The 27,583-nt window shown below is 43.2% G+C and overlaps 1 protein-coding gene and 1 long non-coding RNA gene across 2 annotated transcripts in view; both read left to right on the forward strand.

Annotated features, from left to right (window-relative positions):
• The window catches only part of LOC134298543 (uncharacterized), a 243,715-nt gene that overhangs the window by 210,331 nt on the left and 5,801 nt on the right, over positions 1 to 27,583 (forward strand). The gene's annotated exons all lie outside the window — the stretch shown is intronic.
• Positions 12,110 to 27,202, forward strand: sox18 (SRY-box transcription factor 18). Its single transcript, XM_003220686.4, has 2 exons — positions 12,110 to 13,313; positions 21,984 to 27,202. The coding sequence occupies exons 1-2, from the start codon at positions 12,824 to 12,826 to the stop codon at positions 22,865 to 22,867; spliced, it is 1,374 nt and encodes a 457-aa protein (XP_003220734.2). The 5' UTR covers positions 12,110 to 12,823; the 3' UTR covers positions 22,868 to 27,202.

Genomic DNA, 27,583 nt, shown 5'->3' on the forward strand with positions numbered 1-27,583 from the left:
TGTCTCCATGCAAGCGCAGGGTGGGCGAGGCGCCAATAAAACACGGTGCAGACAGAGCAAGGGAGACAGAGAAGGAGCTGGCCCCCGGCCATGGTCCAGCTCACCAGACGCCAGCACTGCTGTGGAGGGTGATGGGAGAGGTCACACAGATGTGAACCCCCCTTTTTCCCCTTCTCACAATGATCTTATCTCTATCCAGGAAGGCCCAACATTTCCTGCCTCTGTGCAGCCGCTGCAAATACAAAGGGTGAGAAGATTGAGGTGGAAGGCAGCCCCCTCTCCAAATGTTCACATCTCCGTGATCCCCCCATTTTGAGGACCTGGCTGCCTTTTCCCTTGTTTACAGCCATCATCTCCTCAGCTGTGGTTTATTTATCTGCCCTATGGTCCTGACAAAGCCTCCTGGTGTTTGGAGACCCTCGCATGGTGGGGAATGGAGCCCTCGAGTCCCGTTCTGCTCTCCAGCGAAAGTCCAACAGACCGGCTGCTGGAGTTATTGTTAAGCCAGAGACATGGAGCCCTGTGTTTATGTCACACCCTGAGCACACAGCCTGAAATACTTTCCCCTGCTTGGGTGAGCCATGGGCAAAAGGTCAAGGATTCAGATGCTTGCCAGATCTTGGGGGCTTGATCTACACTGTCATATAATATCAGACTGCATTCTGAAACTGTTTTATGTGGCAGTGTAGATGAGGCTGAGCTTCAAGGCTTCGAACACCTTCTTCCATTTTCAAAGAGAGAAGGAAGACTCCCAGGGTAGGTGCAATGCCTTGAAAAGTGTATATTGTATACAGTGGGCCTTTGATATTTACTATGATATAGTTACAGGACCCCTGTGAATACCAGCATCCATGGATGCTCAAGTCCCATTATATACAAATGGTGAAATGGTGTCCCTTGTATAGTAAAGGTAAAGGTTTCCCCTGACGTTAAGTCCAGTCGTGTCTGACTCTGGGTGTTGGTGCTCATCTCCATTTCTAAGCCGAAGAGCCGGCATTGTCCATAGACACCTCCAAGGTCATGTGGCCAGCATGACTGCATGGAGCTCCCTGGATTCGAACCTGCGACATTTCGATCTGCAAGTTCAGCAGCTCAGCGCTTTAACACACTGTACCACCAGGGGCTCCTGTCCCTTGTGTAAAATGGCACAATTAAGTTTTGCTTTTTAGATTTTTAAAAGGGTCTCCACTGTGGGAGAAAAGCAGCATGTAAATAAAGATTTGTTGCTGTTGTTTTTGTTGTTATTTTCAAGTCATTGATGTGTTTTAACCTACACATGCAGTATAAGATAGCAGAAATCTGTGGCTAAATATGAATATGCAAAACGTTTTATTGTGTGCTTTCAAGTCATTTCCGACTTATAGCGACCCTAAGGTACAGACTTTTCCAGGGCTGAGAGAATGTGACTTGCCCAAGGTCACCTAGTGATTTTCATGGCTGAGTGAGAGTCATAGTCAGAGTCATCGTCTGACACTTAAATCAATACATTATGGGCCCATCAACATTGCCATATCAATATACACTACATGGCAGTATAGATGGGGCCCTAGGCTGGATCTGCACCGCCATATAATCCAATTTCTGCCCCCAGATTATCTGCTTTGACCTAGATTTACATGGCAGTGTAGACTCATATAATCCAATTCAAAGTACAGTAGAGTCTCATTTATCCAAGCTAAATGGGCCGACAGAACGTTGGATAAGCGAATATGTTGGATAATAAGGAGAGGTTAAGGAAAAGCCTATCAAACATCAAATTAAGTCATGATTTTACAAATTTAGCACCAAAACATCATGTTATACAACAAATTTGGCAGAAAAAGTAGTAAGTCAATACACAGTAATGTTATGTTGTAATTACTGTATTTACGAATTTAGCACCAAAATATCACGATATATTGAAAACATTGACTACAAAAATGCATTGGATAATCCAGAACCTTGGATAAGCGAGTCTTGGATAAGTGAGACTCTACTGTATATAATCTGGGATCAGATGCTGGATTATATAGCAGTGTAGATCCAACCTTAGAAAGGCGTAATCTCCACTCTGACTTTCAGCCACTGCCTCTAAATGCTCAGCTTTCAATTTCATTTTATTTGTTTCTTTTGAAACTTCATTTTTAAACTACTATCGACAGAAGAAAAATGTCATTTGGCGAAAAGAGAATTCTTATGACCTGCAATGGTTTCATCCCACATACTCCAGCAGCTAAGCCTTTGTGTAGCCTGTTGTTCTTAACAGGCACTTTAGCAGGAAACCAAAATCTGAAAGTCCTTCAGAAGAATTGCATAAGTGAGTGACCCATCCCACTGTCAAAGGTGAAAGCAGTTGTCCTTTTCCTGCCGCCCTGCTTTTATCTGCCCAAACGTTCAGCTGCAGGCACTGAGTGGGGCAGATATAAACATTCCCACGGAACTGCCTCCATGTCTCACATCAGCAAGGTTTTGCCCCCAAATCCTCATCTTTCTATATTTATACGCTCTTTTCCTTGGGTCAGCAAAAGCCACTTCCATGGGATAGACAGGAAGTCATGGGCTTAGATAGGAGATAAGAACCTGCCTCTTTGGGACTGAAATGCCACCTACAGGCACCCAAACAAACTCCCAATTCTTGGCTTTTCATACTAAAAACTGGCTGTTTTCTAGCATTGCTGTACTACTGATGCTGAGGCTAAACATGGGAAAGTCATAGCTTGCAGGTTTAAGGTACAAAATGCAAAAGGAAAAAGGGATGCGGAGGAAAGAGAAAAATTAAAGAGACAAAACGATTTCAATGTAATCTGGAAAAATGCATATATACAGATCCAGTCAGATATAATGTATTCGAGGATGTGTCAAATCATCTGAGAATTTTCATTGTGAAAATTATAAAATGTGAACATGTATATTAAAAAATACCTTCCATTCACTTGCCCATATTTCATACCTATCTTCGCTCTTATTTGCCAGATCTGTGTTTTCTTGGTGAAGAGAAAGGATCAATCTTATTTGATTGTTGGACTGGAATTCCAAGAGACCAAAGTATAACTTATTTCATTGCTTTTAAATATATTATTATTATTATTATTATTATTATTATTATTATTATTATTATTATTATTATTTTTTTAATATGACACAGCAAACAAGATAGATATGCTGGATTTCATTTCACAAAATCACAAGTCAAACACTTCCCAAGTGTCTAGGACTATGTGATGTATTTTCGGATGATGCGTGCAGATCCCAGTAGAGTGGCCTTTTGCAGTTGGCAGATTGTAATTTTGTCAGTGTCTATTGTTTCCAAATGCCAGCTGAGATCTTTTGGCATGGCACCCAGTGTGCCGATCACCACCGGGACCACCTGCACTGGTTTCTACCAGAGTCTTTGAAGTTCAATCTTGAGGTCCTGATAGCAGCTGAGTTTTTCCTCTTGTTTTTCGTCAATGCGACTGTCAACTGGGATGGCAAAATCAATGATCCAAACCTTTTTCTTTTCCACAACTGTGATGTCTGGTGTGTTGTGTTCCAGAACTTTGTCAGTCTGGATTCGAAAGTCCCACAGTATCTTTGCATGCTCATTTTGCAATACTTTTGCAGGTTTGTGATCCCACTAATTCTTTACTGCTGGGAGGTGGTACTTGAGGCATAAGTTCCAATGGATCATTTGGGCCACATAGTTGTACCTCTGTTTGTAGTCTGTCTGTGCGATTTTCTTACAGCAGCTGAGGATATGATCAATGATTTCGTCGGTTTCATTATCTTTAACATTCTTCTTTTTCACTTAAAGGAGACCCCAAGACTCTAACAATGAACTTTAAAATGTACATGTTAAAACTGAAAACATCTAAACATTAAAATGCAAACAATGTATCCATGTTATTTTTTATTAGCATTGTTTTGTTTTTTATAGTTAGCCACCTTGAGTCCTTAAAGTGGGAGAAAGGCAGGGTGAAAATAAATAAATGATAAAAATCAATCTGCAATAAAATTACAGTAATTGCCTTCGTCTCTGTTTTGTAAAAAAAAGTGAAACATTATGCATCTTTACTAGTCATGAACAGGGTTTATTATGGAGCTGCTGAACTTGCTGACCGAAAGGTTGGTGGTTCAAATCCAGAGAGTGGGGTGAGCTCCCACTGCTAGCCCCAGCTGCTGCCAACCTAGGCATTTGAAAACATGCAAATGTTAGTAGATCAATAGGTATTGCTCCAGTAGGAAGGTAACAGCACTCAATGCAGTCATGCCGGCCACATGATCTAGGAGGCATCTATGGACAACGCCGGCTCTTCAGCTTAGAAATGGAGATGAACACCACCCCTCAGAGTCGGATTCAACTAGACTTAATGTCAAGGGGAAAACTTTTACCTTTACTAACTGGATTTATTAGTGCCTCTGCTACTTAGCTAAGGGCCTTTCCACACAGCTGTATAAAATCCACATTGAACTATATTATATGGCAATGTGGACTCAGATAATCCAGATGAAAGCAGATATTGTTCCTTGATATTCCGCCTTGATATTCTGGGTTATATGGCTGTGTGGAAGGGCCCAAAGTATGTAAAATGTTACTCAGGGCCCTTCCAGACAGGCCCTATATCCCAGGATCTGATCCCAGATTTTCTGCTTTAAACTCCATTATATGAGTCCGCACTGCCAGATAATGTGGGATGCACAGAAAACCTGGGATCGTATCCCGGGATATAGGGCCAGTCTGGGAGACCTTCCACACAGCCATATAACCCAGAATATCAAGGCAGACAATCCACAATATCTGTTTTGAACTGGATTATCTGAGTCCACACTGCCATATTATCCCATTCAATGTGGATTTAATACAGCTGTGGGGAAGGGGCCTAGAACACTTATTTTGCATCAGAAATCCAATTGATTAGTTGGAAGTCAAACTTGACCATTTGGTTCTTGAAAATACATTAAATGTTTTCTCAACTACAGTAAAATCACTGAATCAGTGGGATTGACATAACGGTTGGCTCATTCTTCAAAACAGTGGGTTCAAAGAGTCTATTCCAATCAGGATTATTAGGATTCAAGCTTTCATTTCCATCAGGAGCAGGCCTTTTGGAAAGCTTGTGGATCTTAATTGCCTATTCAAGACCAAGCCCCTCCTGCTGCCCAAATACTTTGCATTACTACAAGAAAAAGCTCAATCCAATGTGTTGTTGAAGGCTTTCATGGCCGGGATCACAGGGTTGTTGCATGTTTCCCGGGCTGTATGGCCATGTTCCAGAAATATTCTCTTCTGATGTTTTGCCCATATCTATGGCAGGCATCCTCAGAGGTTGTGAGGTATGGAGAAACTACTCAAGGAAGGTTTATATATATCTGTGGAAAGTCCAGGGTGAGAGAAGAACTCTTGTCAGTTGGAGGCCAGTGTGAATGTTGTAGTTAATCACCTTAATCAGCATTGAATAGCTTCATCCCTGGCTTCTTCCTGCCTGGGGGCATCCTTTGTTCAGAGTCGTTAGCTGCCCGTGGTTGATTCATGTCTGGAACTCCACTGTTTTCAGAGTGTTGCTTCCTATTTACTGTTCTGATTTTTGAGGTTTTTTTTAATACTGGTAGCCAGATTTTGTTCATTTTCATGGCTTCCTCCATTCTGTTGAAGTTGTCCACATGCTTGTGGATTTCAATGGCTTCTTCTTCTCAAAAATCAGAACAGTAAATAAGAAACCACACTCTGAAAACAGACGAGTTCCAGACATGAATCAACCAGTGGCAGCTAATGACTCTGAACAAAGGATGCCCCCAGGCAGGAAGAAGCCAGGAGATGAAGCTATTCAATGCTGACTAAGGTGATTAACTACAACATTCACACTGGCCTCCAACTGACAAGAGTTCTTCTCTCACCCTGGACTTTCCAGAGATATATATAAACCTTCCTTGCTTAGTTTCTCCATACCTCACAACCTCTGAGGATTTCTGCCATAGATGTGGGCGAAACGTCAGGAGAGAATACTTCTGGAACATGGCCATACAGCCCAGAAAACATACAACAACCCTGTCAATCCAATGTGTTGTCATTTGGAAAATCCACTCTTCTGGTTTTGCATGGATGGTAATTAAGCCCAGAGAAACCAGGTAAGCCCAGGAGTGTGCTGCAATTCATGTTTTCATTGCTGCCAGTTGATAAAGGGGAAAAAATAAACATTGATTTTAAACCTTCTTCTGTTTTTCAGTGTTGTGCTGGAAAGGGAAGAACAGGATTGGAATTACCTTGTTACAAGCGAACAGGAAAGGAAATGCATGAGAGCTGGCTTTCCTGCTGTCACCCAGTGGATGAGAAGTTATAATGGGCCCTGTTGGGACCAGGAGGATGTGAATCTTCCAGATAAGAAGTTGCTAGATGAGCGGAAATATATCTATTTGTTGTTATTTTTTGCATTGTTAATCCCATGTGGTGATCCTATGAATGCAAGGCTTTCTGTAAGCCCTGCTCAACAACTGTCCTGCTCAAGCCCTGCAAATTCAAGACACTTGGAATGCCCTCTTCTGCTGCTACCTTCACTTTTGCTGAGCTTTATCATCTTTCCCATTGAATCACACCATCTCATGATAGGTCTAAAGTATGTACAAGAGCCTCAGTTTATTCATCTTGACTTCTAGTAAGAGTCAAGGCGTGATTTGCTCTTGGGCCGATTCATTTGTCTTTTAAGCAGTCCACAGCATTTGCACAACTTTTCTCCAGCGCCACATTTCACATGAGTTTATTTTCCTCCATTCAGCTTTCTTCATGAGAAGAAATGACTCACTCGAAAAGACAATAACGCTTGGTAAGATCAAGGCAGCAGGAAAAGAGAAAGACCACATTCCAGATGGATGGACCCAATCAAGGAAGCCACAGCAGCCCTGGTATTGTAAGACTTGGCCAGGCTGAGCAGAGGGTAACTTGGAGGTCTCTCATTCATAAGGTCATCATAATTCAAAGTCAATCTGATGGCAACTAACAGCAGACAATCATTGTATCACTTCCCAGTCTTCTCTTTCCCAGGTGAAGCTTTCCCAGTTCCCTTAACTGTTCCTCTTAAAACTTTGCTTTGAAGACCTTTGACCGTATTGGTCACCCTTCTTTGGGAATGTTCCTTATGAATATTCTTTTAAAACTCTGGGTTGTTGTGAGTTTTCTGGGCTGTATGGCCATGTCCCAGAAGCATTCTCTCCTGGTGTTTCACCAATATCTATGGCAGGCATCCTCAGAAGTTGTGAGGTCTGTTGGAAACTACGCTAGTGTGGTTTACATATCAGGCAGTAAGCAGCTAGACCTTGAAGGTGAAAAGCTATTCATTGTACATCTCCCATAATTCCTTATATATCTGTGGAAGGTCCAGGGTGGGGAAAAGAACTCTTGTCTGTTGGAGGCAAGTGTGAATGTTGTACTTGGCCAGCTTGATTAGCATTGAGTAGCCTTGCGGTTGCTTCCTGCCTGGGAGCAGGACGCCAGAACCCAATTGACAGACCCAGTCTTTTGAACCTGAACATGTCCATTTGTATTTTAGAATGTTTTTATGAATGTTGATGTAAATTAATAATTTTAATCTGATTTATGTGTACTGTATAATTTTTATATGTGTGTTTATTGTAAGCCGCCCTGAGTCCCCTCTCGGGTGAGAAGGGCGGGATATAAATGTTGTAATAAATAAATAAATAAATCCTTACCAAAGATGAACATAGTGATACTGCTACCTCTCTGACGTTATACTGATGTGAGCTAGAATTGTGTTTGTTTTTTTGGCTGCTGCATCACATTGTTGATTCATAATTGCTTTGTTTGTTGTTGTTTATTCGTTTGGTCACTCCAGAGCTCCTTGTCAGCCATGGCCATGCCCAGCTCCTTCAAGGTCAAGCCAGTCGCTTCAAGGATACCATCCATCCCTCTTGCCCTTGGTCGACCCCTTTTCCTTTTTTCCTTCCATTTCCCCAAGCATTATTCTCTTCTCTAAGTTTTCCTGTCTTCTCATTATGTGGCCAAAGTACTTCATCTTTGCCTCTAATATTCTTCCCTCCAGTGAGCAACTGGGCATTATTTCCTGGAAGATGGACTGGTTGGATCTTTACTTTGAGGTCTACTAAATCACCTGGATCATTTTCTCATGTACTGCTGTCAACATGCTGGAAACCTGTGTATGCAGAGTACAAGTTGTAGCACACATACACTCATAGAAAAAGCAGGCTCTGACAAGGCATTTACAGAAAGAATAGGAGATGGTTCCATATCTGTTCAAATTGAATTTTGCATATTGAGAGACCAGGAAGAAATGCGGCCCAAACCTTTGGGATATTTTTTTGTCTAGAAGCCGAAGAGCGAACTGGAGGAAGAGGAAGCTTGTTTTGCTCAGGGTTAAAGACAGATCGAATTTTCCCAAATCATTTCCAGACATAACACACATACACACACACCTCATAGCATGCAATCTTCTGCTGCCAGTTTCTTGCACAACTCCATACCCCCATCTGAGTCAATGCAAAGTTTCAGATTTCAAACTTGGGTCTGGGGCATGTTTGCAAACATTGCGGGGAAGAGGAATGGAAGGGGTTGGGAACTTTTCCTTGCTGAACTGGATCTTCTGGCTGGCTGTCAGAGGGGGAAATCCAAAACAATGCAGAACGTTGTAACTTGTTCCTTTTCGGTCTGAGCAGTCTCGATTAAATCCCTGAATCCTGAATGCATTTCCTTGGATGGCATTCTCTTGGCATCAGTGAGAATTTATGTCCAAATAGGTGTGCTCCGCTCTCCTGAGACACTAAGATTACTAAATTGAAGTTGCTGTACTTGGGACATATCATGAGAAGACTTATTCTTGTTGTGGTGTGCTTTAAAATCATTTCCAACTTCCCTCACACCTAAGGCAACACTATCATAGGGTTTTCTATCATGAGGTTTTCTTGGCTAGATTTCTTCAGAGAGGATTTCCTTTGACTTCTTCTGAGGCTGAGAGAGTGGCTTGCCTGAGTTCACCCAGTCAGGGTCCATGACTTAAAGGAGATTCGAACTCTGGTCTCCAGAGCCGTAGTCTAATGCTTCAATCATGTTGTCTTCCTGAGAAAACATGACTCATTTGAAAAGACAATAATGCACGGGAAAGTAGGAGGAAAAGAGGAAGAGCACATTACAAGTGGATGAGAATCAACATGGTGGAGCAAAGTGAACCTTGGTATATGACTCTGGAGACTAGAGTTCAAATCCCCATTCAGCCGTTGAAGCCCATTGGATGACACTGGGAAAGTCACACTCTCTCAGCCTCTGAAGATGGCAAAGGCAACCCTTTCTGAATAAATCTTGCCAAAAAAAACCCCATAATAATCTTAGGGTTGCCATAAGTTGGAAACAACAGCCAAACCGCTATATCGTATTGATCCTGTCCACTTGTGACAACATATCTCCCCAGCAGGATTCTAGTCTGCATGAAATCTCCTGACCAGAGAAAATCTGTCTGCTCAATATTTTCATCATTAGAGCTTCCTGACATACAGGAAACCATTGTTCATCTATTCTTTCCAAAATGTTTCTAATTATTCTTGCATCCGGATACAGCATTCAAAGGGATCCAATAAAATCCTTTGCTGTTGTGGTCTAAGCATTGGACTATAACCCTGGAAATCAGGATTTGAAGTTCTGCTCAACCATGGATGCTTACTGGCAGACCTTGGGTAAGTCACATTATATGCTATGGAATCCTATGCTATGTAGAGACACCAGCAGTCTTTGGCAAGGAAGGCTAAAGATCTTGTAAAATGATGACTTCCAGGACTCAATAGCACTGAGCCACAACTATTATTGTAGAGTCAAACTGCACTGATTCTACAGTCTATATACTGCATGGGCAAACTTTGGCCCTCCAGGTGTTTTGGACTTCAACTCCCACAATTCCGAACAGCCTACCGGCTGTTAGGAATTGTGGGAGTTGAAGTCCAAAACACCTGAAGGGCTGAAGTTTGCCCATGCCTGCTAGATGCACCCTTCTGCAGCCCTTTGAAAATGTAATGAAGAGGACACAAATGGTATCTTTCTGGACCCTGTTACATTCGATCCCACTCCCACAACTGTGTAACTATCCTTTATAATCTGAGGCTTTAATACTATTCTTCACTGCATCTGAAGAAGTGGGTTTATATCCATGAAGGCACATGCAAAAATAAAAGGCAGTTAGTCCTAAAAGTGCTGCCACATTTCCTTTTGTTTGTTCCTGTACCTCCTCTTTGTGCTGCAAGAGACTAACATGGCAGCTTCTTTGCAAATTTCAAATCACGTCCCTTTTTAAAGTGGTTTCCCTTTTCCATCCCCTAACAACACTTTGGGGTTTTGAATTTGTCACCAAACCACAGAGCAAACCTTATCTTCTCGAAAGGAACTTACCCAACACACCATGGCTGTTGAGGCCACACCATAGCTGCTTCCATTGCATTTGCCTCAGGAGGCTGGTTTTATTATTTTCCAACTATTTATAAAGAGGAGGAAAGGCAGTGTGGATGGGGCTGAGCTTCAAGACTTGGACCATCTTCTTCCATTTTCAAAGAGAGAAGGAAGACTCTCAGGGCAAATGCAATGCCTTGGAAAGTGTATACCAGGGATCCCCAAACTAAGGCCCGGGGGCCGGATGCGGCCCTCCGAGGTCATTTACCTGGCCCCCGCCCTCAGTTTTATAATATAATATATTGTATATACATATAATATTGATAATAATATTATAATGTAATACAATGTAACATTGATAATAATAATACCATATAATAATATTAATTATATATTCTATATTACATATAATATTACTAATAATATTACAGTATAGTTCAATATAGTAATATATAATGCTAATATTGTGCTATGCGAATAATATAATATATTGTATGTACATATAATGTGTAAACCACTCTGAGTCCCCTTTGGGGTGAGAAGGGTGTGATACAAATGTAGTAAATAAATGCAGTAAATAAATAAATAATAAACAAATACATTTTAGACTTAGGCTCACCCAAAGTCTGAAATGACTTGAAGGCACACAACAACAACAACAACAACAACAACAACAAGAATCTCATTGACTATCTCATTGGCCAGAAGCAGGAACACACTTCCCATTGAAATCCTGATAAATGTATGTTGGTTAAAATGGTTTTTATTTTTAAATATTGTATTGTTCTTTCATTGTTCTTCTTCTTGTTGTTTTTGCACTACAAATAAGACATGTGCAGTGTGCATCGGAATTTGTTTGTATTTTTTTTCAAATGATAATCCGGCCCCTCAACAGTCTGAAGGATTGTGGACCGGCCCTCGGCTTAAAAAGTTTGAGGACCCCTGGTGTATACTGTATACACACTCCAGGTGTTTTAGACTCCAACTGCCACAATTCCTAACAGCTTACTGGCTGTTAGGAATTGTGAGAGTTGAAGTCCAAAACACCTGGAGGGCCCATGTTTGCCCATGCCCGGTATAGCTAGATGCGCCTTTTGTTTTACTTTTTGCCAACTATTTGGATTCTATATTGCTGTGAGTTTTCCAGGCTGCATGGTCATGTTTCAGAAGCATTCTCTCCTGACATTTTGCCCACAACTAATCCTCAGATGTTGTGAGGTTTGTTGGAAACTAAGCAAGTGAGGTTTATATACCTGTGGAAGGTCCAGGGTGGGAGAAAGAACTCTTGTCTGTTGGAGGCAAGTGTGAATGTTGCAATTAATAGCCTTAATTAGCACTGAAAAGCCTTGAAGTTTCAAGGCCTGGCTGATTCCTATTTGGGGAGCCTCCGGTGGCCTATGGGATAAAAGCCTTGTGACTTGAAGGTTGGGTTGCTGACCTGAAGGCTGCCAGGTTCAAATCCCACCTGGGGAGAGTGGATGAGCTCCCTCTATCAGCTCCAGCTACATGCGGGGACATGAGAGAAGACTCCCACAAGGATGGTAAAACATCAAAAAAACATCCGGGCATCCCCTGGGCAACGTCCTTGCAGATGGCCAATTCTCTCACTCCAGAAGCAACTCCGGTTGCTCCTGACACGAAAAAAAAAAATCCTATCTGGGGGAATCCTTTGTTGGGAGGTGTCAGAGGTGCCTGGAATTCCCCTGTTTTCTGAGTGTTCTTCTTTGTTTACTGTCCTGATTTTAGAGGTTTTTAATACTGGTAGACACATTTTCTCCATGTTTATGACTTCCTCCTTTCTGTTGAAACTGTCCACATGCTTCTTGTGGAATTCATTGGCTTCTCTTTGTAGTCTGACATGATGGTTGTGAGAGTGGTCCAGGATTTCTGTGCTCTCCAATAAGATGCTGTGTCCAGCTTGGTGCATCAAGTGCTCTGCTGTGGCAGACATAGAAACCACACTTGCCTGGTTTCCAAGAGACCTCACAACTTCCGAGGATGTGGGCGAAACGTCAGGAGAGGATACTTCTGGAACATGACCAGTCAGCCCGGAAAACTCAGAGGAACCCAGTGACTCCGGCCATCCACACAGATTGGGATCCTGGTTCTGCAAGAGGCAGAGAAGCCATTCCTCCGACGAGGGTGGATTTAGGAAGAGGAGGGTGGTCCAAACGGAGCCTCCCCCTCCCCTCTCCCCTCCCGACGGGGCCAGAGCCTTTATAAAGCCTCCCCTTCCAAGGGCGCCTCCTTTCCGCACCCAGATCTTCCTCTCGGGCGGGAGGCGGGCGAGGCGTTGTTTTGGACCCCGAGGCTTGACTCGCGTCTCTGCATCCTCTTGTCAATCCCCGTCTTCCTCCCTTCGCCTCTCGGAGCCTTCGTGGGGTCTCTCTTCCCCGAGTCCTTCAACTCCTCGCAGTCGCAACTCCTCGCAGTCGCCTCGCGTGAACCCCAAAGCCCCGTCCAGCTGGAATGAATATATCTGAGCCTCTTTTTCGCCGAGAGGAACGATCCCAAGCCCGAGGCGACTTTTCATGGGGAGCCGTCGCGGCAGCGGCAGCAGCTCCAGCTCCAGCGCCGCCTCCGTCCGCAGCCTCCGCGTCTGATCCGGGACACGCGTCTTTCCCGCCGCCTCCGCCCGGCCGTCGAGCGGCGCCCGACCCGGCCTCTCCCGCCAGCCGGAGCCCCAGCCAGAGCCCCGACCCGGGATTCGGATACCGACCAGGAGCAGCAGCCGCAGCCAGCCGCTCGCCCAGCCCCGACCGGGAGACGCAGCCCCAGGGCTATGGCTTCCGCAGGAGCGGCACCGGCGAGGGCGGCAAGGGCAGCGGGGGCGCCGGCGGAGAGGACTCCCGCATCCGGCGCCCCATGAACGCCTTCATGGTCTGGGCCAAGGACGAGAGGAAGCGCCTGGCCCAGCAGAACCCCGACCTCCACAACGCCGTCCTCAGCAAGATGCTCGGTAAGGGGTTCATCGAATAATAGACTTGGAGGAGACCTCATGGACCATCTAGTCCCATGAGGTCCCATGGGCCATGGGTTGGGGGACTGGGAGGGGATGTCCTGTCCCCGGGGATAGCATCTGCCCAAGTTGCGCCACCAAGACTAACCTGGAGCGCAGCCTCTCCTAAGACATCCTGAGCATCCTTCATCCCCAGGGGTTTTGGATGTCCTGTCCCGCAGCCACAACCTAGAAGCCCACCCTGAGCCCCTTCTAAAGGATCTGCCCAAGTTGCACCAACAGCTAACCTTGAGTACAGCCTCTCCAAAGTAATCCTGAGCTGAGCATCCTTTATCCCAGGTCTGGGCCAACTTGAGCCCTCCAGGTGTTTTGGACTTCAACTCTCACAATTCCTAACAGCCGGTAGGCTGTTAGGAATTGTGGGAGTTGAAGTCCAAAACACCTGGAGGGCCAAAGTTTGCCCCTAAATCCCCTGAATTGTGGGAGTTGAAGTCCAAAACACCTGGAGGGCCAAAGTTTGCCCCTAAATCCCCTGAATTGTGGGAGTTGAAGTCCAAAACACCTGGAGGGCCAAAGTTTGCCCCTAAATCCCCTGAATTGTGGGAGTTGAAGTCCAAAACACCTGGAGGGCCAAAGTTTGCCCCTAAATCCCCTGAATTGTGGGAATTGCCGAGGTTTGCCTGTTCCTTGTGTATAAGAAGTGTATGAGCCATAAATGAATGTTGGGTCCCATCTCCAAACTATCCCTTGGTGTTGCAACCCTGCACAGAGTCTCTTAGTATAAACAGCCAGTCACTATGTGTTGTTGAAGCCTTTCATGGCCAGGATCACAGGGTTGTTGTGTTTTCCAGGCTGTATAGCCATGTTCCAGAAGTATTCTCTCCTGACGTTTCGCACACATCTATGGCAGGCATCCTCAGAGGTTGTGAGGTGCCATAGAAGTGGGCAAAACATCAGGAGAGAACACTTCTGGAACATGGCCATACAGCCCGGAAAACATACAACAACCCAGCCACTCACTATGTTCATTGTCAGTCAGTCCGTAGTCAAAGCCAAAGTAGAGTCAAACACCAAACCATGCATGCGTAGTCAATAGTCCAGCCCAAAAGTTCTCACCAACACATCCAAACTATACATAATCCAAGGTCCAAAGTCAAGGTCTAACACACAATAAGGCTCATGAAGTCTTCTGACAGAGTTCCAAGCTGTAGCAGATTCCAAATGTTGCTCCCAGCAAAGACCAAATCTAAACTGCCACTCTTTATGCTCCGTAGCACAAGTGCACTCACCTAGAATCATAGAGTCATAGAATGGTAGAGTTGGAAGAGACCATCCAGTCCAACCCCCTGCAAGCAGCCAACCGGGCAGATCTACACAGCTGAATAGCATAAGTCCTCAGTTGCAGTCTTTCTGGAATCCTTAACTCTGCCTCGTTGATCTCCTGATCCTGAGTTAACTCCGGACTCCCACTTGCTTGAGGCACTTGGTCCTGCACTGCAGGGGTGGCTTCCTCAGTGTCAGTCTGCAGCTGTTGTTGTTCCCTGCTTTCCACTGAGTCAGATGCTGGGCCTGGCCGCCCTTCATCTTCGTCTGTATTGCAGACCCTGACACTTGGTTTCTGCTGTGGTTTGGTTGCAAGGACCACCTGGATACCAAAATCTGTTATTCTCAAGTCTCATGTTTTCGAATTGCATAGTAACATGGTGTGTCTTATGTAAAGTGACAACATTAATAATAATAATATTAATAATAATAATAATACAATTACAATCTGTCAACTGCAAAAGGCTACCTTACTGGGGTCTGCGCACATCATCTGAAAATACATCACACAGTCCTAAACGTGTGGGAAGTGTTTAACTTGTGATACTGTGATACGAAACCCAGCATATATATCTCATTTGCTGTGTCATACTCTGTCTTTGTGTCAATAATAATAATAGTAATAAAAGTTTATTTCTAAACCGGCCTATCTCCCTGGAGGGACTCAGGGCGGCTTACAGACATAAAACATAAAAACTGACAAACATTCAGTGCCATTTCAACAACATAATACATCCATACAAATACGTTAAAATAGAATAAAACAATAGCTGATAATCTAGCAGTCAATGTCATGGAACATACAGTCGAGTAATTCAGTTGTATGAAGTATAATATATATATAAAATATATAATATTAGCTGTTCAATAAAATCATTATTGTTAGATTCAGTCATCTTAAAAGTGGTCAACAATGTTACTCATCCTCCTCTCCATAGGCAAGCAAGCAAAGGTGGGTTTCTAGGTCTTTCTTAAAGGAGAAGAGTGTGGGGGCTGTTTTTCAAAACAAACCATGAACAGTTGAATTCATGGATATACGATTTGGCTATAGAGGGCAGACTGTATGTGCAAATACACATATTCCAAAATCCAAACAAACCTGAGATCCAAAATGCTTTGAGGCCCAAACCATTCAGCTAAGAGTACTACTTATCACAGAATCAGAGAATCTAAGAGTTCGAAAGGGTTGCCTGGATCAACTAGTCTAGGCATGGGCAAACTTTGGCCCTCCAGGTGTTTTGGACTTCAACTCCCACAATTCCTAACAGCCGGTAGGCTGTTAGGAATTGTGGGAGTTGAAGTCCAAAACACCTGGAGGACCAAAGTTTGCCCATGCCTGATCTAGTCCAATGTTTCTGCCACACAAGAACATACAATGGCAGCACTTCTAAAAGATGCCTCGTACTCAACCTCTGTTTAAAGAATTCAAAGGAGCTAGCTATGTGTGTGTTTTTAAACCTTCCCACATACATTTCCTAGGGTTTTCCTTGGCAAAGAATACTCCGAGTGGTTTTGCCATTTCCTTCCTCCACAATATAGTCCACAGCACCTGGTCTTCATTGGTGGTCTCGCATCCAAAGAGGGAACCGCTTAGATTCCACAATTTGACAGAATCCGGCACCTTCTCCGTATTTATCATCTAAAGACTCGGTACTAAATGATCAAGTGTAAAGAAACGTTAGGACAACTATTACCATTGAGCCGTCTCTGGAATCATAAAGGCTGCTTTCTCTCTATGCTTTGTGCATTTACTTGTTAGTAGGTAGCATTATAGAGTTGGAAGGGACTCCAAGGGTCATCTAGTCTAGCCCACTGCCATACAGAAATACACAATTATAGGATGCCCAAGACATGGCCATCCAATCTGAACCTCTGTCATGGACACCTGCAGCTAACTTCTAAGTCTACATTGTGCTTTAATAATGTTTGGTTTCAGAGATTAGGGAAGGGGGGAATTAATTTGTAGTACAATATTTAGGGTTAAGGTTGGGTTCAATGGGGTGGGAAAGGGGAGAGAGGGGGAAGAGTAGTACACAAAATTAGTTACAACTTGCCCGTCAATTCTGAGCCTTCTCCCACACCAAAATGCAGCTCCTGGGTCCCTGCGCATATTCTATTATTTACTTCTCTTCTCTTTCAACTACAATATGTGAATGTGTGGACAATTTCCCCCCACAAAGTATTTGTTGACAATTGTGCTGTGGAACTCATGGCCACAAGGCTGAGATCCTCCATCAGAGTCATGTGGCATAAATTCTGCCTGCAGAGTTATGGATTGTTCTAGATAAACATTTGCACTGTATGGCAAGAGACGTGCAATTATATGTGCCACTCAAGGTACATTTACATCCATGCACAAGGCACTACATGCACAAGGCCTCCCACAACCTGGAATGGAATGTAAACATTCTGTAAGGGAATGTATGTGTGCATAAGAAATCAACAGCATTGAAGGAATTGAGAGTGGCATCTTAGAGCAAGCTCACTTCATAACATTTTCAGAGAAAGAGCCATATTAGTCTGAAATGGAATGAAAAGTTTTAAAAAGTAAACCAATGCAGGAAAAAAACTCTAAATCCAGTAACATCCTTAAAATAAACACATTTATATTTTAGCACAAGCTCTTTGTAAAAGGTTAGTCTGTTTCCTCAGATGCACCAAACTTTTAAAAATCAGGCGATCTTTTTGCAGCTAATCAGTGTAGTTCTGCTCTGAGCGTGGACTACAGATGTGTCTGCAGAAATAAATTAAGTTTAAGGGCTGCCTAATTTTCCTAAAGGCATCCCACTCCAACTGATGTCAGAAGCTAAGCAGTGATGGCTCTGATTAGTATTTGGATAGGAAACTGTCAGCGAATGCCAGGTGCTCGAAACTATATTTCAGAGGAAGGAATGGGAAAAACCATCCCGGAGTCTTCTTTGCTTAAGAGAAATCCATGGGTTTCACATAAATCAATAGGCGAAGACAAGGAAGGGATTTTTTTTTTAAATGACATTTACTTTCCAGCCAAATGCAAAAGTTTTATTTCAATTGGACTGAATGAAATAGTGGCATTAAAAAGAGAAACTTTAGGAAATCATACAATGTCATGCTGGTTGAAAATGTTTAGAAAGACAAAATACTCCTTTTTTACCATGATAAGAGAATGATCCTAAAAAGATTTCTCATGGATTGCTATGAGTTTTCCAGGCTGTGTGGCCATGTTCCAGAAGCATTCTGTCCTGACATTTCACCCACATCTATGGCAGGCATCCACACATCTGAGAACGGCTGCCATAGAAGTGGGAAAAATGTCGGGAGAGAATGCTTCTGGGACATAGCCATACAGCCTGGAAAACTCACAACAACCCAGTGTTTCCGGCCATGTAATCCTTCAACAACAGATTTCTCATGCCTTTCTGTGGCGTTCTTCTAGATTTAAGCTAATGTTGACAACTGAGCTAAAAACCAAGTGGAGGGGATTTGAACCCAGCTTAATGAATAAGAAGCACAGACTAATATGTAGATTTTCTTAGAACCCGATTCTTAACCTTTATGTTACTAAATGCAGTAACTTAAAAATTTGTACTCACAGGATCTAGTAGGTCTTCCCCTCTAGAAATCCACATTCCCCCAACTAGATTCAAGGGAAATACTATGGTTTAAAGACATTATCTTTTGGTGGGAGTACCTCTGCATCTACTCCTTTTTTTGCCCTACTCCCTTTTTGTGATTTTGATGCTACTGTGCAACTATTCTGAGATATTGCACAAGTTACTTTTTTTTCAGACAAACTCCTGATAGCCATGTCAGTGGGGAATTCTAGTTGATGTTATCCCAAATGTATCTTTTCCATGCCCTTAGATTTATGAAACAACCTAGCAGGATCCCACCACGATACCTTTGAGGCTAACATATTTACTGTGGCATAAGATTTCCTATTGGGAAAGCATTGTTCCCATTGTGTCTATATGTTGTTGCGTGTCTCCAAATTGTTTCCAATTTACAGCCACTCTTAAGTCAGAGTTTTTTTGGCACGATTTGTCCAGAGCAAGTCAATGCTGATTTATGGTGCCTATGGGAGGGCCATCAACAACATAAGTGTGATAACGCTTTAGTTGGATATGTTTCAACTTTATTAAAGCCATCTTGAGTCCCAGAACGAGAGAAAAGAAGGCAGATTATTATATCTCAGTTTCAGCAGGTGTTGCCAGGTGTTACTGATAGGAGTTTTGGACCATAACAGTTTAGATTCTGCCCAAGATTCTAGGAATGATCTGAAAATGTAGTTATGTCCTAAATAGCGTCATTTTTTTCATCGTGATCTCATCTATGGAAACTTCATTCAGATATTTCATTCAGTACATTTGGAACTTGACCTACAAACCATCATTGTTTTATTTTCCCAAAGTTGATGAATCTCAATTTGTCGGTCTTGATGTTATATCATTTCCCCGCTCTCTTTTGTCTTCCATTGCCACATCAATAATTTAAACTTTTGTTGTTGTTATTCCCACTTGTGTACACTCAACAACTTTATTCTGCATTTTTTGCTGCTGTTATTAAATGCTGTCAAGTCAATTTCAACTGTATTCCACATGTGTCTCTATGGCTGGATCTACACCATATAATCCAGTTCAGAGCAGATAAACTGGATCCAGAAACTGGATTATATGTCAGTGTAGACGGGGTCTAATTGTGGACTTTCTACATGTCCACAACTGACCCATAAAGCAAGAGACGTGGCATATACCCCAAGGACATCTAGTCCAACCTCATACCTGAGCAGGAAACAATGAGGCCCCTTATGCACTGCCATATAAAGTCCAGATTATCTGCATTGAACTGGATTATATGGCAGTGTAGACTCATATAATCCTAGTTTGTCCTTCATAAACCTTCAATGCACAGATCCTTTTAAAGCTGTCCAGCTGGAGTGACGAGCACCTCTTATTTATAGGTAAACCATCTAAATACCTGAAAGCACCAAATCCCATCTGATCTTGAAAGCTAAGCAAGGTCAGCCCTGGTTAGTATTTATTTATTTACAGCATTTATATTCCGCCCTTCTCACCCCGAAGGGGACTCAGGGCGGATCACATTACACACATAGGCAAACATTCAATGCCTTTTAACATAGAACAAAGACAAAACAAACATAAGCTCTGAGCGGGCCTCGAACTCATGACCTCCTGGTCAGAGTGATTCATTGCAGCTGGTTGCAGCTGGCTTGCTCTCCAGCTTGCGCCATAGCCTGGGCCCAATACTTGGATTGGAAGCTGCCAACAAACACCAGATGTTTACTGGCATCTTTTCAGATGAAGGAATTGGCAAAACCACCTCTGATTGTTCCTTGCTTAAGAAAATTCTTTGAAATTCATAGTTTGTAGTTTGTTGAAGCATTAGCATTCTTTGGTAGAGAAGGCTAAAGACCTTGGAAAACTACAACTCCCAGGATTCCATAGCACTGAGCCGTGAAAGTGGCATCAAACAGCAATAATTCCACAGTGTACATGTATCCTGAGAGTGTTGTTAATATTGGAGAGAGCAGTTTTTAAACTGCATGTGCATTTTTGCTGATGTAGGTATCACCTTTGGGCTTAAGCACAAAGAAAGGAAATGGAAAAAACAGACAACCCCAGCTCTAATTTAAGAGTTGCTTACAGGAAAAAAAATCCCTTTCTTCTCTGTCTGTTATTTGTTGTCTCAAGACTCATTTCCACGTTCCACTTTGATGGATGCTTTCACAGACCCTAGCAAAGTTTGCCTTCCCTGAGTGGATATTGGCACACTGTTATGATTTGAAACATGTCCAGATGGCATCTCATCATGTTCTGGAAAATTTCCCCAAAGCAAGTGGCCCTTGGAGGCAGTGAGTCAGTCTACAGAAGTGCTTGAACCTTTGCAGGATGAACCGCAACTTTGCCGTGGTGTCATCCACTAACCCTTGCTCTGACTTCATGGGGATTGTGTGAAACTATCATTCTCCAAAGCTTGAGTCAAAGGAAGAAGGTTCCAACAAGCCATTTGCAATTCTTTAACTTTCTTCTGATCTGGATTGGTTGAGCCATTCAAAATCTTCTAAGGGTGCATCTACACTGTAGAATGAATGCAAATTGACACCAGTTTCCCTCAATCTGGATCAGGCATGGGCAAACTTGGGTCCTTCAGGTGTTTTGGACTTCAACTCCCACAATTCCTAACAACCGGCTGTTAGGAATTGTGGGAGTTGAAGTCCAAAACACCTGGAGGGCCCAAGTTTGCCCATGCCTGATCTAGATACTAGACTCCTGTTGATTCAGACTAGAATTGCGCTGGGTTGCTATGAGTTTTCTGGCCTGTATGGCAATGTCTCAGAAGCATTCTCTCCTAATGTTTCACCTACCTCTGAGGATGCCTGCCATAGATGTGGGTGAAATGTCAGGAGAGAATGCTTCTGGGACATAGCCATACAGCCTGGAAAACTCATAGCAACCCAGTGATTCTTCCAATGAAAGCCTTCATCAACACATACCATGTTTCCCCAAAAATAAGACAGTGTCTTATATTAATTTTTGCTCCCAAAGATGTGCTAGGTCTTATTTTCAGGGGATGTCTTATTTTTCCATGAAGAAGAATTCACATTTATTGTCGAAGAAAAAAATGAATATTTATTATATACAGTAGAGTCTCACTTATCCAACGTAAACAGGCCAGCAGAACGTTGGATAAGCGAATATGTTGGATAATAAGGAGAGATTAAGGAGAAGCCTATTAAACATCAAATTAGGTTATGATTTTACAAATTAAGCACCAAAACATCATGTTAGATAACAAATCTGGCAGAAAAAGTAGTTCAATACAAAATAATGCTATGTAGTAATTACTGTATTTACAAATTTCGCACCAAAATATCATGTTATATTGAAAACATTGACTACAAAAATGCGTTGGATAATCCAGAACGTTGGATAAGCGAGTGTTGGATAAGTGAGACTCTACTGTACTGTACAGTAGTTGTCATCACAAACCAGCATAACCAGAAAGACTGTGAATCTTATCAATAATTTATTGTTACTACCATTACTTCCATGTACAACACTCTATGGTACGTACATTTACCAATCCTGCATGCTCTGGTGTTCTGTTCAGCAGGCATGCTTCCAAACAAAAACTTTACTAGGTCTTACTTTCTGGGAAGGCCTTATATTTAGCAATTCAGCAAAACCTCTACTAGGTCTTATTTTCTGGGGATGTCTTATTTTAGGGGAAACAGGGTAGCATTGCATTGATTTTTTCGCCTTCCAGATCACATGTTGAGCTTCTGTTCTTCTCCTGCTATAAGTTCCTGACCTCTGTTTTTCTCTCTCTTTTGGGGTGACCTCCCAGGCCAGTCGTGGAAAGCCCTCAGTGCCAACGACAAGCGGCCCTTTGTCGAAGAGGCGGAGAGGTTGAGGATCCAGCACCTGCAAGACCATCCCAACTACAAGTACCGTCCCAGGCGTAAGAAGCAAGCCAAGAAGATCAAGCGCATGGAGCCCAACATCCTTCTCCACAACCTCTCCCAGCCTTGCAACAGCGACAGCTTTGGGATGAACCCCCGTGCTGCCGGAGGCATCGGCCACCCGGCCCATGCCCAGCCTCCGCCTCTCAACCATTTCCGGGAACTCCGCTCGGTGGGCTCCGACATGGAGAACTATGGCCTCCCCACGCCGGAGATGTCCCCCTTGGATGTCCTGGAGCAGACCGAGCCGGCCTTTTTCCCTCCTCACATGCAAGACGACTGCAACGTGATGCCCTTCCGGGGCTACCACCACCACCCACCACCTCCTCCTCCTCCCCAGATGGAGTTTTCACCCGAAAAAGCCCTGGGGAGGAACCTGTCGATGGGCTACCCTCCAAACACCTCGGCACACCTGGCCGAGGCCATGAGGACTTCCCACCCCTCTGGTATGTACTACAACCAGATCTGTGCTGGAGCCACTAATGGGCTTTCTGCTCACTTGGGCCAACTCTCCCCGCCTCCCGAATCTCACCCTCTGGATGGCGGGGAGCACATGAATCCCAGCGAGCTTTGGACCGAAGTGGACCGCAACGAGTTCGACCAGTATTTGAATATGAGCAGGACTCGTCCCGACCCGCCGGGATTCGCCTACCATGTGTCCATGTCCAAATTAACTCCTCGGAGCCTCTCCTGCGAGGAGAGCAGCTTGATATCAGCCTTGTCCGATGCCAGCAGCGCCGTTTACTATAGCACCTGTATTACTGGGTAGGGGCTACGCCTTCGGGTTATGTGTTCACCCGGGGGAGAGGTTTCAGGATATATCTACCTTGCAAGCTGGACCTGGTTCAACAGTCATTTCCTCTTGCCAAGGAGCCCTGGGGAGAGATCAGAAGGGTCTACAATGCAACAACCAGCATTGTCCCTTTAGTCCAATTCCCAGGATTCTTTGTCCAAAGCCATGACCGTTAAACTGGTGTATATTCAATGTAAGCTTGGAGTCTACATGTTTCCTTATGAGCCAGTAACAAGGAAGGCATGGGCACAGATGCTAGTTTGGGTTGCCAGATCTCAGTCCTGTCCGAAGCTCTAATAGAGAGGGATTCAAAATCTCAATTTTTCATGAGAAACAAAGTCCCCTGCCAACCTCCAATTGGGCAGCCAACAATGAAGTTTGCTCCACGCTGCAAAATTAATAGGCTTGAACTGAATTATGTACTTTGCACATTTCCAACACAGAAAATAGGTTATCTGCATGCATATTTGAATGACAAGCAGTGCACAATAGTGGTTGCACATAATGCATAAAGCCATCACCAGGATCTCCTGCAAAGTTTCATGTTTTGGTTCAGAATTTTCAATGCAAGGTATGATCCTGACCTGGCAGCCTTAAGGCCTAGTCATATTGGCTCATATATCCCTTGGGGAGATAGAGCGGAATATAAATAAAGTTATGTATATTGGATCTGCAGGTGCATCTGCACTGTAGAATGAATGCAGTTTTGACACCATTATAATGATTTGGAATCCTAGTTGTATAGTTAGGTGATGCATCAGCACTCTTTCACTGAGAAGGCTAAAAAACCTTGGAAAACTCCTATGATTTGATAGCATTGAACCATGGTAGTTTTAGTGGTGTTAAACTGCAATCACTCTACAGTATAGATGCATCCTTAGTATACACTTAAGAATATTTAAGCTTGAACCTTTAAATACAAAGCTTGACAAATATGCTTGCAGAAACAGGTATCATGCTCCTGAGCTGGACAAACTTCTCTGCCAAAATTCAAAGCTTGGAAAAAACTACGGGGACTTGTAGTAACTTTTCCAAGGTCTGACAAGGGTGTGGTGGATGCATTTAAACAGATTCAAAGCACCTTTGCTTCTCTACTCTTTACGTTCAGCTGTGGATGCCATGACAAGTGGGAATGAACACAGTGCATGGGCCAAACTGAGTCTGATGCTCAATGCTCATGGAAAGCCACACTCTGCCACAACCCTTTTGTGCCCCCAAATGCCTTCCTGTGCACCAGGCCTCCAAACCTTCTCCCCTTCTCTGTGAACACTGACCTAGGCCATATCTATACTGTTGAATTAATGCAGTTTAACACCACTTTCATTCCCATGGTTCAGTACTATGGAATCCTGGTAGTTGTAGTTTGGCAAGGCCTTAGAAGACATTGTAAAACTACAACTCCCAGGATTCCATAGCATTGATCCATGGCAGCTAAAGTGATGCCAAACTGCATTAATTCTATAGTGTAAGTATACCCCTATTTAGATCTCATTAAATGCATTGCTTTTTTTAAAATGGAAAAAATAACGCTGAACCACTGATATACTGTATTGCTATGTAGCATGAAGATATGAACTGTTCCGAAGCAGAAAGAAACTGCACTTATAGATTGCAGATGCCACCTTTCCTGAACTTTTGGTGGGTATGTAGGGGAGGGGATGCTGGCAAATTCATTTTCTCTTCTTCATTCAACACTCTGATATAAACACCTTCCAAGGAGATGGAAGTGCATTCAATCTCTTTTCAGACTCACAATATCAGCTTCTTTGGCTATGGATCTAGAGAAACCGGGGCAATAGATTTCGATGTTTTGCATTCAAGAAAGGGATTTATCTGAAACATCTTGAAGTGAGGCTGCCAATCTGACTTTTGCTGATTTGATTAAAATATTTTTCCTGGGAAGCTGTAGGTCCTCCAGTGCAATTTTATTGTCAACTTCCACTAGAGTTGTGCTAGATTTCTAGGAGTTGTGGGTCAAAACATCTGGGGACCCACAGGTTGAGATCCACTGATGTAGAGGTTCCTAAAGAGATGTTTTCTCAGGTAAAAGGGGCAATTTTAATTCATTTTTTTCCACACTTATGAGGTTGTATGCCCCTAACTTCAGCAAATATGGTGGGCTGACTGTATTTGTAAAGAATTTGCACCTAGGAAAAGTAACATCCACAAGTTATGTTGGCTAAATAGATGCAATGTACAACAAAGGAAAAGCAAGTTTTAAAAAGTCTTCAAAGGGACTGTGCATTTTACAAGAGAGTCTTTTAAGGCTTGCATTATTCTCCCTAGGTTGTTATTCTTTTTTATTGACCACTCACGTCTACTATATACTCATGTATAAGTCTAGAAAGTTGGGTCAAAGAAATCAACTTAAAATACTAGGTCAACGTATCCACAGATGCATGTGAGTGCTGTACCTTAAATCATATCAAAACAGAAACCATCCTTTTATCTGAGTTGTGAGTCCTTTTTGCTCTCCAAGAATTGACTCTCAGCTTGCTATATACTCATGTCTAAGTTAATATAATAAGGAGCCCCGGAGGCAAAGTGCGTTAAAGCACTGAGCTGGAGACTGAAAGGTCCCAGGTTCAAATCCCAGGAGCGGCGGGAGCGGCCGCTGTTAGCTCCAGCTCCTGCCAACTTAGCAGTTCGAAAACATGCCAATGTGAGTAGATCAATAGGTACCACTCCGGCGGGAAGGTAACAGCGCTCCATGCAGTCATGCTAGTCACATGACCTTGGAGGGGTCTATGGACAACGCCGGTTCTTCGGCTTAGAAATGGAGATGAGCACCAACCCCCAGAGTCGGTCATGACTGGACTTAACGTCAGGGGAAACCTTTACCTTTTAAGTTAATATCATGTGTAAGTCAAGGGCCTGTTCCAACAAAGTCTGTCCATGTAGTCATACCCCAAACTCAAGAAAGCCTGCTTAGGACTTGGATATTAACCCATTACATGGGGTTCGATGTTATGGGTAGAAGGCTTCCTAAATCCCAGGGCAAAATCAGCAAAATTGGACAGCGCTAAATCCATATTTTGCAGTCTCATTGATACATGCATTGCTGTGCATTTGGAGCTGTCTTATCAATAAGCATCTAGTCTAAACCAGTGGTTCTCAGCCCGTGTGTCCCCATGTGTTTTGGCCTACAGCTCCCAGAAATCCCAGCCGGTTTACCAGCTGTTAGGATTTCTGGGAGTTGAAGGCCAAAACATCTGGGGACCCACAGGTTGAGAACCACTGATCTAGTCAAATGCTCTCCCACAGCAGTTCTTCAAGATATCAAGAGCAAAACCTCCCTTTTGAATCTTGTGCCAGGGAGACCCAAAAGGGAGACCTTCTGTATGCAAAACTGAGCTGTAAACAGTTTTTTTGAAGGGTGAAGACTTCCCAGTCTTAACACATTCATCGAGATCTGTGCCAAAGCCATCAAAATGGATGTTTTCCACATTCGAGCTGTAGGACTCCATCAGAAATAAACAAGAAAGCATCCAAAACCTGGAACTCATTCTGCCACAAGTGACTGTTGAGGGACTGAGAAATATCTCGCAGACATATCTTCCTTTGTTATCAAGAATATTATCTTTCATTTGAACCATAGGACTCTATTTTTATTAAGCCTTTTTTAAAAAAAAGAAAAGTATCTTATCTGTTTATCTTATCTACAAATAATATTTAATTTGTTTTATACTATCCATTCCTGTAACTCCTTTTTGGTAAGAAATTGAAGGATATCTGTGCTGTTGGAAGGATTTATGTGGAAAGGATGGACTGAAGTATAATGAATGGAGAGATGGGCAGTTTGGTGTAAAATCACACGGAATGATATTTTGGAATTTGGAAATAATTGGGAATTTGGGTCCCAATCTTGTGCATAAGTGGCAGCTTTGCAAGAGCCACGCTAAACCCTGCGTCCCATTGAATGGGGCCCTAAGTTTTAAACTGGTAATTTACGAACAACATCTTTTCCTAATTCCTTGACTCTCATGAGCTTGTTACACGAACACATGTTTCTCCCCCAAATAAATGTTGCCCCCAACTGTTTCCAGATTTCTTTCTGGCAGCCAATGCCTGTTTGGACTTTGCATCGGTTTCGAGAGAACACCTCCCACTAAGTACACAGAGGGCAGTTTGGGAGCAGGACGAATAGGAAAGATATGAAAGAACGGGTGAGATCATGACTCAGGATGGCCGGTGGCAATCTCCGTGCCTGTTTTTCTCTGTTGTGCGCTATCGGCGTGTTTCGATGGATGTGCCATCTGTTCTCAGATTTGAAAAACTCAGTCCTCTAATAAAACTCCACGATATCCTTTTCTTGATGTGTCTGTGTGTGGTTTTTCCCACCTCCCTGGGTTTGTTAACACAATTGCATGCAAGACTCAACTCTGTCAAACTTATTTATATATATACACGCACACACATATCCCTTGTTTCTTCACAAAGATTCTGGGTTACTTGGGGTCTAGAGAGATTTGACATAACAGAATAAAGCTTCCTTAGATCCATTGCTTTATGGGACAAATACGGTTCCTTCCATGTGTTCCCCTGCTTTGTTTACAGCTGAACACACAACACAGTGACGTCAAATGCCTTGGGCTTAAGCCAGGTCCTCCCCTCACCCCATCCTAAGCAATGTTGCGTTGATTCAACTTGTTGGCTGAAGACAGCCTTTTGTTATGTTGCTGGTACAGCAGG

The sequence above is a fragment of the Anolis carolinensis genome, chromosome 4, assembly GCF_035594765.1.
Source record: "Anolis carolinensis isolate JA03-04 chromosome 4, rAnoCar3.1.pri, whole genome shotgun sequence".
Taxonomy (NCBI): Eukaryota; Metazoa; Chordata; class Lepidosauria; order Squamata; family Dactyloidae; genus Anolis; species Anolis carolinensis.